Source organism: Toxotes jaculatrix, chromosome 4 (assembly GCF_017976425.1).
Source record: "Toxotes jaculatrix isolate fToxJac2 chromosome 4, fToxJac2.pri, whole genome shotgun sequence".
Classification (NCBI taxonomy): Eukaryota; Metazoa; Chordata; class Actinopteri; family Toxotidae; genus Toxotes; species Toxotes jaculatrix.
Genome location: NC_054397.1, coordinates 7,596,150 through 7,612,184, shown reverse-complemented (window position 1 = coordinate 7,612,184; position 16,035 = coordinate 7,596,150). Strand labels below are relative to the sequence as shown.

Below are 16,035 nucleotides of genomic sequence, written 5' to 3'. Positions count from 1 at the left end.
ATGTGAGGTTTTGATGATTGTAGGGAAGTAGTTTACCGTTTGTTGTTGTTTGTTTTTTAAAATGCTGCACTTCTCAGAAATTTCGGACGATGCTGTCTTATTTATTAATTTAATTTATACAGCCTGATTTCTGTTGTTCATAACTTGTTCCATGCGGCGGGGTCTCTGTCTCATAATCTGTTCCGCTCCGGACATTTGCAAAGATGTCTTAGCTCAGCTGTCTCTTTCAACTTTTGATATCAGCTTCCTTAACATAAGTAGGTTGGACATAAATGCTGCAAGAATGTTCAAGACATCATGATGCTCTATGAACAGTGTTTGAGGAATGAGAGGCATGTGGCTAATCAGTCATCTGTATGACTAGTAGTTCATAGGTAGTAGTAGTTCATAAATCTCACATAGTGAAGAGTCTGCTTGGTAAACATCATAGCTCAGACCTGAAACCAAGATATTCACACACAGTATCTTTGTGAACTTCGCCAGACTGTGAATAATGGTCACACTAATATGATTAGATGTATAGGTTCAGGTCACAAGTTGGTGATTGGGATCAGCTTCACTTTGCCTATTGCTGCCTTCGGTGCACACACTGTCACTGAACACTGTTGTTGCGTTGTTGAGAGACTTTAAATCTTAAGCAATAGACAGATAACCTTTATGTTTTTGTAAACACTGTCAAAAAAATAAATGCAGGAACAGTTTCTTTGTAATTTATTCTGAATAAATGACAGAAACTTTAAGCAAAAACAGGTGCTGTAGTAACTATACCAGCAGGTGTTTGAGTCTGTTAACCGGTTTCCCCATTCCACACCATGAACAAGCAAGCTCAGCTTTGTCCCGTGTTTGGGATTAGCCCCACCCTCGCCATTCACGGCCTGATGCTGACTCTGAGAAGTAACAGGCAACGTGAAAGCTATGTGGCAAGAGTCACTGGCAGTGTTTCTCAAAGGCTCAGCACTAAGCAAAGTATCACCTTTTAATTTAACCACCATTTTGAAACAAAGAGAATAGCTCATTCAGGAAAACATGCTTTCTCAGAAAGCTTTCTTTCTGAGAGTCGAGAAAGACCTGTTTCCCCTGCTTCCACAAGTTATGAGTTATATTTATGGAGTCTGCAGTTTGTCCTCTCTTGGAAAACTGACATCAAGTGCTGGTGTGGAAGCCAGTGTTTTACTATTTTGGCAAAAAGTCGATGGCATATACATGAGCTTGCATTATCATGAGGAAAAACATAGGAGAAGTGTACAGTCACTTGAAGACTGAAGTAAACATGTTCTTTCCTCAACTGAATTTGTTTCAAATGGAAAGAAAAGTTAGTCTTAAAAGGGTGAAAACAGAACAGAGGAAAAACACTTATCCACACCCATGCAAATATTTGAAACAGATGAGCCCAAGAGGCATTTTAGTATGCACTCTTTTCCCTTTAAAAACAAAACTGTTGCGTTAGCTGTGCCTCATAGCTTTTTAAAAGGACTTAATTTTGTATCAGAAACTCTCTTTTCATCCAGTTGGCTAATTGCACATGCTGTGCTGCAGCTTGCTCTCATGTCTCTGATAAACATCATTGAACTTCACACACATGCAGTATCTTCGATCCTCCCCCTCCCTTTGCACATGCAAACACTGCCTTTTTTTTTTTTTTTTTTTTATCAGTGTGACGTGATGCAAACGAGCTACAGAGGAAATAGCAGGAGCAGAGATAGGATATACCCACACTAAACACATTCTTATCACTGACAGAAGCCTATTGTAGTGTGGGGAGAGGCTGAAGTCTCCTCATACCGACATGAAAGTAGGACTGATGTCACCAGCCCACATTGTGTACATACAATGTGGTAATTTAGCCTGTGAGGGTCGGAGGAAAACATCAGAGAAAAATGTGCAGTGAGCTGTGGTTTGAAGTTTCAGGGTGGAGGGTGGTATCTGCTACTGAAGTCGTGTTTTTGGTAACATTTCTTGAACATTGTGATGACACATAGAAGAGTTTACAGTACACACTGACACACATATTGCACATGATGAGTTTTTATAATAAATTTAGCCATGGTAGGGACGTTGCTCATGGGTCTGTCTGTCAGCAGGTCCACCTCTTTTGGTGGACTGCCATGAAATTTAGTATAGAAATTCATTGTCCCTGGATGGTGAAATGTCCTGATTTAAGCAACTCCCTGACTTTTCTTCTAGCACCACAGTGTGGTTTTTTTTTTTTTTTTTAGCAAAATAACTCTACTTTGATCATCCCCTGACTTTTCCCCTAGCGCTACCATCAGGTTGACGTTTATGGATTTGAGTAATTTATCATGGCAGTTATTGGATGGACTGCAATGAAATTTGGTAAGAACATTCATGCCCCCCTCAGGTTGAACTGTCCTTTTACTTAGCTGTGCTACCTTGCTGAAATTATGTTTAATGCTTATTAGCAAATGTTAGCATGTTGACCCTTGAAATTAAGAGGGTGAATGGTAAATATTCAGTATCAGTATGTTAGCATTGGCATTGTGAGCCTGATAGCATGCTAATATTAGCACTTAGCACAAAGGTGCTCTGCCTAATTATAGTGTACATTTATACTGTAAATGCAGTGACTCATAGACACACATGGTGAAGGATGATCTCACACTGTGCCAATACCAGTGACAGGAAGTTGGATACTGTCTCAGCTGTCCCTGTCTGGGGTGAAAAGCTCTTCCAGGCGTTATCTCTTCGCTGTAGACTGAATTCTCTTCCAAAAGAGCTGCAGCATGTGAAGTTGGCCACATGACTTTGATCTTTACAATGGGACATAAGGACTCTTGTCTTCTCTGTTTGACCTGTATCTACTTTATATAGAGCTCTGTATTTAAAAGATGTATTTTGCCTTTCAAGCATGGTACTGCTGTGCTTATTGACCTTTTCTATTACTTTCTCCTCCTCTTCTTCCCTCCCAGCTAAACTAAAGCACCTGTGTGTGTGTGTTTGGACATGTCAATGAATCTCTTTTCGTGCTCACTGAGCAATATGGAAGGGATAGCCTGTTTCTGAAACCAGTTTCCAGCTGAATACAACGGCCAACACCCTATTAGACATGCAGTATGGGGCAACACTAGGTGCTTACATAATCACAGTCTTATCTCATAAGCTAGTTACAATCAGTATTCACCACCTGTTGGGCTTGTGTTGTGTCCTTTAGAAACGGTCTATGATGGACTGTGAAGGGATATTTTAATAGCAGTCAGTCAAGCTAAAATAATTCTGGAAAAAGTCCTTACATTTTTATCATGCATCCATTTTTTCTGTCAGTGGGTCCAAAACACTAATGTAAGTATGATAATAAGACAAGCAATATATAGATATGTCTTCTGCTGTATTATACTACCATGTAACATTATTAAATTATTTACTATTAGGTTAAATTATTATGAATTCTTCTAAAGTAGGAGTATTAGCTAATTGTTATTAGCTTTCCGTTGCTGACAAGTGGCCAAAATTGTTTTTTGCAGGTTTAACTAAGCAGTAGGTAATATTGTAAAATAGTAAATAGTGCCACTAAAACTAAAATGCCGACAAGGAATCCACTTCCTCAAAAACCTCACATGCCCACTTACAGCTTTTTCATTGCTTAGAAATTCTGAATAACCCAAATGATATCTCACTGATTCTGGTCAGAGTATGCTTCCAGATAGTAATAGACAGATTGACAATGGTCAGAATCAGATTTGTGAGCAATTAATTATTTTTAAAAAATATTTGGGTGAATTACTCCTTTTAATTATAATTCTTTCTTTATTCGTTCTATTATTTGTGACATTTTTTCTAGTAAACATTGAGCAGTAAAAAAAGACGATAGTCAGAGGTTGTCCAGTCATTTTAAATATTTATGTCATGTCCCTTTTTTAATCAGCTGTCCCTCCTAAAGATGAATGGTCCAACACAGTGGTCAGTGCCCCGCTGGCTGAAGGAAATAATAGACATAGATAAGAAAATGAATGGCTTTTTCCTTCCTGCTGTGTTGTTGATTGGATGAGGATGGTGAAGGCTATAAATAGTCAGACCAGGCGCTATCTGGCTCTTCTGTGGCTTCACCTGTAGCCCTAAATATCTCAGCTGCTGCTATCACTTTAATGGGCCTGTCTGTCACTGGGTTACCATGGCTGCCACCTGGCCACAGTAAATTTCTCTTCTGCAAGTGTCACCTTCAGGAGGGGGAAACAGACTGTAAGGCTGGTTCAGGAGAAATGAAACTCTGAATGAAAGTTTATTTTAGCAGCGAAAATGCCTCACCTTTGAAAATAACTGTACTGAATTGTGTTTTTTAATGCTCAGAGTTGATCAGATGTGCCTGTTGCTAAACTCTTGTTCGGCAAGAAAGATGATCTTTATTCTGAGTAAAGGGTGTGTCTTGCCTCTGAGCTATTTGTCCAGACCACACCTGCGTGTATGAAAAACTCTTGGATGTTAGAAAGCTGACAATGCCAGAAACCAGATTAGAAAAAAAATGACAGAACTCCCAGAGGCGAGCATTTTTAGACCATGTTTGCTCCTCTTAAAAAATAAGAGTTGGCATTTTGTCATCACGTTTACTTTGGGAATGAGGAGACAAGAGCCTGTTGCTCTTTATACTACACCACTAGGAAAACTGCATGTTGACAAATCTTCATCGGACTCTGCAGTTCCTCTCAGCTCTGTTGAGCTTTTCAGGTTCTTTTAAGTCATTGTTTTAGTTTTCCAGCCCATAACTTTACAGTTTGGTTCATCAGCGTTGTTTCCAGACAAAAAATCTTTCAGAAAAACACAGTGCAGTACTTACCCAGCAACAAATGGCAGACAGACAAAGTTAGTGAATAGCTGGCAAACACAGTGGAGCATTCAGCAGCTAAAGAACCTGATGTTTCCCTCAGGATTTGGTGCAGAGAAAAGTGGACCTAAAAGGAGTGTTGTTCAGGTTTGATTTTTAGTAAAGTTCTGTTTTAATGTAAGCATTTCACTCAGTCATGAGGGGAGCTTTGGCATACAGAACCCCAACGCCTGACATTAGTCTATGATGTCCTGCCAAGCCCATCAAAGGTTTTCCCGTCAGGACCAGAACACCAGGGCCCTGGGAGAAAGACGTTACCTCTGGCGTCATGACCAGGTCCAGCTCAGGTTCCCTGAATATATCTCAATGACCACACTAAGAGCAGACATCATTCTTCTGTCAGAGTCATTCAGACTAGTAGTTATGCTTGAGCTGACAGTTCCTTAGGAAGACCAGATGGAGGAAGCTCTCCAACTACTGGATGGTTGGTTGAGGATTGACTTAAAAGGGGTGGCAGGCACAGTGTTGGCCCATAGAGGAGTGCTGCAATCATTGTGTTGATGGTCAATCACCTAAAACCCACAGGAATAAATGTCTTTGAGAGCTTGGATGTCAGTCAGTTTCAACAAGGACAAACTTCAATACAATTCAACTACAACCTCCAGCATAAACCTGAAGTCAAATCGGCACCTATTTAAAACAAATTAAACAAAATCTGATCATTACAACCTTCATGATGGAAGTATTTATTGCAGTAATGTTAAATTAGACTGCACTGGATATAGTTGTATCTAATACAGTGGCAAATGAGTGTATAACTGTTAGTGTGACTGGTCACTTGGCTTGTAAGACCTTCAGTCATGTCCCACCATATAAATCAGAAAGAGAAAGAACATTTTAAAAGATCAGTACAGAGGAATATGATAAGTACATCAAAGCTTATTCTTCAGTTAAATAAGATAGCCAGTTTCTGTCATGGCTTGTTGGAAACAAGTTTCTTTCCCCCTGACTTGGTTTGTAATGATACTGCTTCATTGTGAGAAAGATGTTTATTAACATTGGCACTGTGTGTTTCTCCAGAGCGTGACCTTGTAATTAGTGCTGCACGATTTGAGGAAAATGTGCGATTGCGATTATTGTGGACAATATTGCGATTTGCGATTGCGATTACGATATTATAAATGAATGGTGTCATGAGTCCACTTGCTTGAATATCAAGGACAACACATACAATAATGAGACACAAAAAAATACAAAACCTGAAGATTATAGACTGTTTGTTCCAAATAACTTAATATCAAAAGTTAAAATATTAAAAAATAAATATTTTCTAAATGTATCCGTGATTGTACGTTGTGGTTCTTTCAGGCGGTTTTCAGTTTTATCTTTCACGTTACTTGGTTGGGCTTTTATTTGCATGCGCTCGTCGAATTTTTCTCTGTGTTGTCTCAAATGTTGATAGAGATTGGTCGTATTACCTCGGGACGTAGCGACTTTAGCTTTGCAGGTTTTACACTGCACGTCTTGCTGTTCAGGGTCGCCTAATACTATTAATATAATTCCTGGACAACTGGGTAAGCAAATCGAGCGCACCGTCACTACGACCTGCCCCGTGCGCAGATTATTGCAGGTTGCAGAAACGGTGCGCTCGATTTGTTTACCCAGTTGTCCAGGAATGATACTAATAGTATTACTTGCGCGCATATTATACCTATTTCGTGGCCACAAATTAGTATTTCGTGCGCACGTTATACCTAATACGTGGCCTCGAATTATTATTTCTTGCGCATGTAATAGCTACTTTGTGGCCATAATTTAATTTTTTTTTTTGACCATGTCACTAGAGGGGCTCCGTAGCTCGTCCATCGTGTTCCTCCTCAGCTTCCATGTCAGTCACTACTGTTTGCTGAAAGCCGGGTAGTCACGTGACCACACCTGCGGCTGCCCACAGCGTGTGGATGTGGCGTCAATTACTCCACATTGGTTTACATTTAATCGCAAATCGCAGTCTTTTATGCGGTTACGTAATCGCACAGCGTGATATTGCGATTGCGATTGCGATTAATCGCGCAGCACTACTTGTAATGTCCAACATCCTCTCATGTAGGAAAGAAATAGAGCATATACTGTATCTATGGGCACAACTAACTGCACTGAGGGAAATCCCAGGCTGCTTTTCTATGCTCTGTTGATCTTGTCTCTGGCTTTGGAGATGAAGAGGCAACAAATATGTGTAATTATCAAATTGCCATAATTGGATGATTGGAAATTATCAAATCAGGAGAATCCATTGAGTCTTGAGTAGCAACGAGACTGCTTTGCCTGCACTTTGAGACTGTAAACAAACAAAATGTGTGCACACAAAACTGAATTCTCATGTAAAATTTCAAATTACTAGAAACTATTTCAGAATTAACTCAGATTCACACACACAAAAGATGTGTTTTCAACAACCTATATTTTGGCTCTGCTTTCTGCACCTACTGTGCTTCAGGTTATTTTGGGTAAGTGGAGCAGTGTCTTCTGGGTAACTGTTGGCTCTTCCTCTGTGACAACATGACAGCAGGTACTGTAAATGAGTGCGCAATGTAGGTCATGACTTTCATTAATAGGCCTTTACTAGATTAGCTGAGAAAGCACTTTTTTCCTTCAAAAACAAGTGTCTTTCTTTGTTGTTCTGGAAAATATACATATTTTAGAGCCTGATTAGATTGTTTAGAGTATTACACTGTGCTGGTACTCAGTCTCAATTGTGGTGTTTTGAGTTGTTAAATCCAAGTTTTGACCCTAATTGGCTGGTTGTTCAAGACAGAAATATTCTGTACCAAATGGGGCAATGGGGGAGGACTTGCTGCGAGTGTATTGTTGTCTGAGAGGGGCTAATCATTGCTTATATCAGGCTAATCTTGCAGTCTATTGAAAAAATAAACAAAACAAAATAACAGCAGAAAAAAAACTTTCCAAACTTCAGGGGCTCCATATAAAGCTGGAAGTTTCTTCCGTACACTTATACTCAGTCTTTCAAGATACTTGACAGGCAGATTGTTCTAAGACTCGTTGAGAACTTGCCACAGTTCTGTGGATTTAGGCTGTCTCAATCAATTTTGGTTAAATAAAATCTGTCCAGATCTACAAGTAAAGCTGAGTCACTAGCTTTTTGTTAAATCCATTTTATGAGGGAGATGGAAACAAAGCAGCTTATGAAATTTGTATTATGTAAAATGATTAACCATACTTCATAAGTCTTTCACTGCTGGCATAGGAGGTATGATCACACAGGACCATTATCACTCCAGTCATAAATGGTTAAATTATGTCAAATGTTCTGTCAGCTTTAGCAATCAACAGCTGATGCTTGTTCGCCAGCTTGGCAACCAGTTTTAAAACCTGCTGTCAGACTTTAAATAGAAAAATTAATTCAAGCTTTGGAGCAGCTGTATCTCAGTCGGTAGAGCAGGTTGTTCGTTAATCACAGGGTTGTTTCTTCAAGTCCTGAAATTCTGCTGTCGCTTTTGCTGTTTTGCCTTGAAGAAGACATTGGACTCAAAATATTCCAAATCTATGTGCGTAAAAAACAAAAATTAAGAAGCTTTAGAAAAGGTGTCTGCCAAATGTAATTCTTGCAGTGTACGACTCCATGGGTGGCTTCTGTGTTGTGCTGGTAGGGGAAAGATTGCATGTGTGAGTTCATGGAGAGGCACAAAACCAGCCTGAAAAACAAAATGAGTGTTTGATGACTCCTCTCTAGCACTCTCACCCACACACATCATCTCTCTCCATCTGTCTCCCTCTCACTCTCTCTGTTTACACGACATCATGCTTTTATGAAAGGATGTGTGTTTTCCAAGAAACCCACATTTTTGTATTGTTGCAGGCCAAAACACCAACAGCAGAATAGAGCACACCGGTCAAACTGTTGTTTCTGTGGTCAGTGCATAATATCGTACGTGCAATTAGCTGCTAAGTTCTGAGAGTTTTGAGGCTGCCACGTCACGTGACATGATTCCCACAATTGCTCTGTTTTAATGCTGGAGAGAGCAGTTGTGATGTTGGTGAGGAATGGGCCTCTCACAGCTGAGAAGGACGCCAATGGCATCACAGCACTAATTGGACGGGACAATAGTGTTATTCTCCCATAAGGGAGGCATCATGAGGATGTGATATTGTGGTTGAGTTACTACAGAAATATTAACATGTCACATATGATTGGTTTATTCTTTACTTTTTATTCATGTGAAAACTGTTGCTGTCTTTTTTTCTTGCTCCTCCTCTTGTGTAGACTTTCTCTCACCCTGTTTTTCCTTTTTACTCCTTCCCCCTACTGCTCTCTCTCCTCCCTCCCTGCCTCCCTCGCACCCTCCTCCTCTCGATCTCCATCCAAGTGGTGTTCGAAGCAGCTTACTCATGTCCAGTCACTTCCCACCATGCCTCGCCTCTCACACGGACACTCACTTCCTGCCCCTTTCTCCACATTCAGACATTCATATCTCCTTTTTTTGTCTTTTGTGACAACAGGACAAGAATGAAGTCTTCTTCTGCTTAGCAACCAGTCCCTGTTAAAGATGGTTCAGCAAAGGTAAGAAACCCCGCAGACGCACACACAGTTTGACACACTCCACACTTTTACATTCCTCCTCATGGATCCAACCAGCCGGTACTCTCCTCTAAGTGAAAGCAGATGGTGAAAGTTTGACTGTGTGCCTTGTTATGCCTAAACTCTGTGGTTGGTGGGGATATTTGTGTGGTACTGGGGCAAAGTTAATTCAAAAGAAGGAGCTGAGCTGTGATTGGTTGGGAAGCAGTTTTAGGGGCAGGACCTAGAAGCGTTTAACTTGGTATTGCGGTGTGCAGCTGCTGTGTGTTTTACAGTTGATCCCCTGTGGTGACAGAGTTCATGTCGTCCTGTATTGTGTAGTGTGAGTGTTTAAATTTGTCTTGACGCTGTGTTAGAGTAGGACAGACAGACTTGTCATGCAATTGTTTAACTCTATATGGGACTGCTGGGAAGTTTGTTTTTAGCCATGCTAGCAGCATGGCTCTGGGGATGGCTCTGACCACCACTTTGGTCCAGACTGAAATTTCTCAACAACCATGGATTGTCATGAAGTTTAGTACAGGCATTCATTGTCTCCAGAGGCTGAAGTGTCCTGACTTAACTGAATCCTGACTTTTTTGCAAAATATCTCAAGTACGGAATAGATTGCCATTAAATTTTTTTTACAGAGATTTATGGTTCCCAGAGGATGGCTCCTATGACTTTGGTGATCTCCTGACTTACCATCTTGTGCCAAGATGAAGTTGACATTTGTGGTTTTTAGTGAAAATTTGGGACACAGTCATGTTCCCCTCAGCGTGACAATTTTCTTGAGGTTTTTTTCCCCATTAAGGTGTTAATGTACGATGTACGCTGTACAGATTGTAAAGCCCCTTGAGGTAGATTTTGGATTGGGGATGTTGGGGTAAACAGATAAAATTGACTTGACTTGACTACTTTGTCTTATGGCCAAATATCTGCTAAACTAAAATGGTAAACCTACCTGCTAAATATCAACATAGTATTGTCACACTTAGCATGTTAGCATGCTGGTATTTGCATTTTTAGCATTTAGCATTAGCATTAAGTACATAGAGTTTTAGAATTTTTATTTTACATCCCATTAACACAATGACCTGTAGTTCAAAGCACTGTTGTGCCGAAGCACAGTCCAACAGAGCTGCTAGCATGGCTGTGGACTGTTATTCTTGTTAAATGCTCTTGTTGAGTGATTATTGATAGATTATGGTGAATGTGACTGTTGTTTTAAGATACTTGTGATATCCTTTCAAACTGTAATAATATTTATAAATATTCACTGTCTGGAAGCAGAGGAAGCATGTGGAGATAAGTCACATCCTAACATCCTCCCTCCTGAATTGCAGCCCAGTACCTGGAAACATACTATAGCAGAGAACCGGATCATTCTAGATGTTGTTTTTAAGTTCCACATCATCTCATATTATCTGTCTAAAAAGCACTACACTCCTTCTCTTCCCAGATTTGTCAAAGAAAACTTGTCTTGCTATAACAGAGTCAGACTTGCCAGTAATGTCGTCTCCAAGGGAAACAACAAATTAGTTCCTTTCTGGGGAAAAAATGGGCATCTTCCAAATTTCCATGGTTCCGATGTGAGTGTTGGAACTGATCTCCCAAGCTGCCCACATGCTATTTTCAGCTAAAATAATGTATAGGTTTTTCATCAAAACCAGCAATGTGAGCACTGCAGACAGACTTACTTGCCTAAAGATGTTGAAAATGTTAATGTGTTTCATCCAGAAATTAAACCAGCACATATCAAAATCATGTCTGATATACAAAACTAGCAATCTCCTCCATCCAGCGAGGGATGTTCACACCCAGTTGCCGTTCGCCTTCTGATGTCAAAAAATGTTTCTGCAATGAGAGTGATGTCAGGGGGCCTGCAGCAATGTTCTGTGGGCGTCTGAGGTATTCCAAAAGTAATTTGACAGCTCAGTCCGAAGTTCAGAGTGCGGCAGGCAACTCCTCTGAGCCAAAGTCAAGCAAGATGTGTCTCTTTCTCCCCTCAACTGAGTCATCTGACTTTGCCTGTTATTGTTCTCTTTCCTGCATGCCTGTCATAGCTGCTGTCTAGCCATGCAGAGGCAGAGAGGGAGTGCAATGCTCTGCTATCAGCAGTCATAACATTGCATCTGTGTTGCTGTTTTATGAAGCAACTTTTTATGGTTCTGTGTACGATGATATCTGCTTATGTATTTTTTTTTTTTGCTGGCTCCACAGGTCCTCTGTGATTATCCCTCCTCCTGTGGTTATGGTTGCACCCAGCAAACAGTCAGGAATGTCCTCCTCCTCCTCCTGCCTATGACATGATTTAACTCACGTATGATCTGGTCACCGTGATGGCCTCCATGGTTGCCAATGGAAACCGAGACGGGCAGTCTCTGGTCTTGAAAGGGGTGGATCCAGAGACCTGCATGATTGTTTTCAAGAACCACTGGGCTCAGGTAAACCGCAGCACTAAATCAAGGCTCCCATGTCTTAAAGAAATAGTTTCCGGAACTGTGTTCAATTTCATTTTCTTGTGCAGCTCTTCCTCTTCGGGAAGAGTTACAGCATGTATCTCCAAGTAAACCACAAATCATCGTTTTTAGATTTATTTTTAGTTGCAGATTAAGCACACGAGACACAACATGTTAATTAGAGAACTTCTTTTTGAACTTTGGAGAGAATGCTAAACTAAGCTAATTGCCTCTTGGCTCCAGTTCCATACTTGATGCACAGATCTTATCAATCTTCCAGTTTATCGGCAAGAAAAATGAATAAGCATATTTCCTTTTTGAGTAACTATTAGAGGACTAATATGGTATAATTATCCAGTATTTCACAAGAAAAGAGCAAAAAAAAGCACAACATGATTTTGTGTTCCAGTTTCTTCTTTTCTACCCAGTTAGTCATCTAGTTACCCTTTTATTTATCTTTCACCCTCTTCAAACCCCCAGTTTGGGAACAATGGGCTTTAAAACATATCCAGGTTACAATAAATCTGCATCAGTAAATGCAGTGAGTGCAAAGTTGTTCACATTCTGTTGAACTTCTCCTACATATCCTGACATTAGAAACTGACTAGCTAACTCCAGTCCCAACACACTGCAGTGCGGTCACGGCCAGTGGAATCTTGGCAGTGTGGAACCGACTGTCTCAGGCTTTTGGCTCTTTACAGCAGCATGTGTCCCTGTTCACCCCTGTGGGACCTGGCAGCCTGCTTATCCTACTCCTCCCACACTGAGATGAACAAACGTAACACTCACTGACACAAGTGTGACACTGGCCAGACATTGAGGGGATAGAAACGTGTGCTAGTAACTGTCAGCTGCTTTTATGTCAACATTAGTGGCTGTCAGTGTGGGGTCTGACCCTCTTGTCAGTGAGCAGGCTCTGTGGTGTTCACAGCTAAATTAAGCAGAATTCCACTTTGTGTTTATATGAACTTCAGTACTGAACAGGCTTGTAGGGATTAGCTGTGTTATTTGGTCGGAAGCTGCGAGGTTTAATGCACATGCATAGGCTTTACTATAAGCTCTTGTTGTGGAATGCTGAAATTTGAAGGCCCCTGTGCACATACCCTGTGTATCAACTTTTTAGTAAAGGAGGAGACATCTTGAATATTTGCATTTTATAGATTCTGGATTTTGCTACAAGGATGAAGAAACAGATATAATGTTAAGAGTTTTCACAAGGTAGCTGAACTCTTTTTGTGGGGAAAGCTTTGGACACAAGTTATTATTCCAAGCAGAGATTTTTTATGTTGGTTCATGGTATGTCGGATCTGTGAATCTGTAGAGACAATCTAGTGAACACAATAACTCAAGAAAAATTAATAAAATAAAAATAAATAAAAATTTCATACTTACACCACAAATAGTCCATACAGAGTAGATGCTCCAGTTAGATTAAGGAGCATGTTTACTCATAAATTTGCAGATTAATGAGGAAACTCTGATTTCCCAGAAACTCCTGTAACTCCTTAACACTAAGCTAACATATTCAAATTAACAGATATGTAGCATGCACACCCAAACATGATAGTATTAAAAAATCTTTGTTAATTAATGAGCTAATCAAATAAATTAGGAGGAAACAGATTTTTCTTGTGAACACGATAATTCTTACAGCTTACGCCGCAGGTAATCCATACTGAGTAGAAGATCTGATTAGATTTAGATATGTCTTGCTGCATACATTTGCATATTGATGAGGTAAAATTGCATTGATGTTGTTATTGTTTTTTATAACTTGTGTAAGAAATGCCTGATAACAAACTACTAGCACTGTGAGCATACGTGATGTTTTGTTATGGAGATCATAGTGAGACATAAGGCAATTCAAGTGTCTCCTGTTATATGTACGCTATTAAAACACGTCTGGAGGGAATCTTTAACAACGTCTTCTGTTATCAGTTTTCACTTCAGTTGTTCAGAAACTTCTTCTTATGTCTTTGTTTTGTGGGTGAGCTTCCAGGCTAATTATTCACTGTGACTTTTTTTTGCCATTGGTGAATTGCTGGATTGAGATGCATATTGTTTGAGGGGTGATGGATGATTGATGTGGAAATACTGTGCTGTAAGCAAGCTTATTGTTTTCATTACAAACTGACAACCACTGTGTAGCCAAATCACACATGCATAAAGTCCTGTTATGTGATATTTTCACAGATTCACATTCACTTTCATTCAGATTCACCGTCATTTTGTAACCAAGGTTTATTGTTTCGGTTTTTCTTTAACCATGATAACAAAGTAAAAAACAGTGTTCACTACAACCAAAATCCAGATAATGCTAAACAAAATATACATATGGTGTTTTATTCATTTGGCAAGTTTGTCACTAGCTGTAGCTTGGTTTTACTTTTTCCTTTAAATTAGGACAGAAGTTGTTGTAATCAAAAATACAAGAGACTGACTAGTCCTAGCTTCTGACTGTGAACAGAAAAAAATGAGAACTCCCTGTTCCAGATTAGAGCCTTTTTTTTTTTTTTTTTGCTTTAGGCAAACTGGCAACACAATTCCACTCCTGCAGAGTCTTATTTCCATGCTTAGTTAATCTGTTGCCTGATAAGAGTCCTCTTGACTTTGGTTTCAGTTCGGAAAACCTTGAAATCCGAGTAACATTTTGTAAGTAATATTGGCCTCGTCCCTCTGTAAGAAGCTCTGCCTGATTGAGAGTTGAAAGATTAGGTTTATGTTCATTTACTGTGTCTTATCTGCAGCTCTCCAGGCCTCACAGGGCTCATGGTGTTTGTTGTGACATGCAAAGTGATCTACCCGTTGCTGTGGCTGCCAAAAATCTTTAACTACAGACAGTGTAGTATGGGCAGTTTGTTGCTTGTGAGTGTGGCTCTTCAGAGCTACTGACTCATTCCATTCATGGTTAATGCCACGTGACCCCCAATAAATCTGTCAGTTTTATGAATGTGGTTCTGTTTAGTATCGTGAAGCATTTATGTTGAAAAAGTTTGAAAAGTTTCTGCTCTTTCAGTTTCCACACTCATACATATCCTGCTGGTAGTGGAGCATGATAATTAAATATGAAACAATCCAATATAAAGTTACTGAAGTGTGTTACATCTGTGCAGCACAAAGATAGTATGGAGTTGGCAATGTGGTTCTGCCTTCAATTTGGCATCATCGGTCTTCAGTCACATTTACTATCTGACCAACCATAAGTCAACCTACTGTTGTGTCAACACTCATTATTCACCTGGGTGCCTTTTGTAGAGCTTGTCCTGGGAAAAAAAAAATCAAAGCCTGGACCTTTTGATGTTTATCCAGCCTGAGCCTAGCGCTTGGTCAAAGCTGAAGCCCACTGACATTTCCTACGTGACCCATATTCTGATTAATCATACAGACTATCAACTGACCTGTCAGCACTGTCAGACCTATACTGAACTATAGTAAACATCCACGCTTACTAGCAGCTCCTCTGGAAGTAATATGAGCACTCTATATGCATCATGGTTTAGTAAACCACAGCCTTGTGTGCAGCTGACCTTGATAGTGTCAGCATTATGCGAGCAGGCAGCCTGAGTCCTCAATCCATATGTCCAGTAAGTAAAATCTTTGACTGATCCTCAGACCTGTTCCCTCCCTGTCACTTCAGTGATAGCCAGAGATCCTGAACTGGACGGATCCCTGAGGCTCAGGCCACTGGGTCACGTCCCATTGGGCTCAGGCAGGGATTACAAACTCTGTTCTCTTGTTTCCATGAGCCATGCCCAGTTCTCTTGTGCGCAGCCAATTATTGTCATGACAGCAGTGGCAGGCTGGGGACAGTGGCTCCATTATTGTGACTCTGGTTTCTATGCAGCGGACACACAAGGGAGGGACTGGATACACAAAGGACTATTTCACTCTGTGCTACCAAACTGAGTTTATCTGAACTGCGCTGTTTGTTTATTTGCACCTCATATTTGTTGATATTTAACCTGTCAGGAACAAGGAAGTATACATGCCCGTATGTGATATGAACTGTAGTACTCAAGATACCCTTTTTCATATTTGATAATGAATGTGTCTCTAAAAAAGATGACTATCACTGCTCATGCTAATCATCAGGCAGCAGTATGCCATCAAGAGTGTGCAGCAGTGTTTCTTATATACATATGCTTATGTTTTGTTTGCGTGACCCGTTCATAAAGATTTGACCCCCTATGAACAGGTTTTTGTAATATAATTTCCATATAAAATGC

The 16,035-nt window shown here is 40.2% G+C and overlaps 1 protein-coding gene across 1 annotated transcript in view; it reads left to right on the top strand.

The window, feature by feature from the left end:
* fhip1aa (FHF complex subunit HOOK interacting protein 1Aa) overlaps nt 1–16,035 on the top strand; it is a 29,647-nt gene that overhangs the window by 1,610 nt on the left and 12,002 nt on the right. The window contains exons 2-3 of the mRNA XM_041036128.1: nt 9,290–9,350; nt 11,571–11,794. Coding sequence (XP_040892062.1) covers nt 11,690–11,794 — 105 coding nt within the window. The 5' untranslated portion in view covers nt 9,290–9,350; nt 11,571–11,689. The remainder of the gene's footprint in view (nt 1–9,289; nt 9,351–11,570; nt 11,795–16,035) is intronic.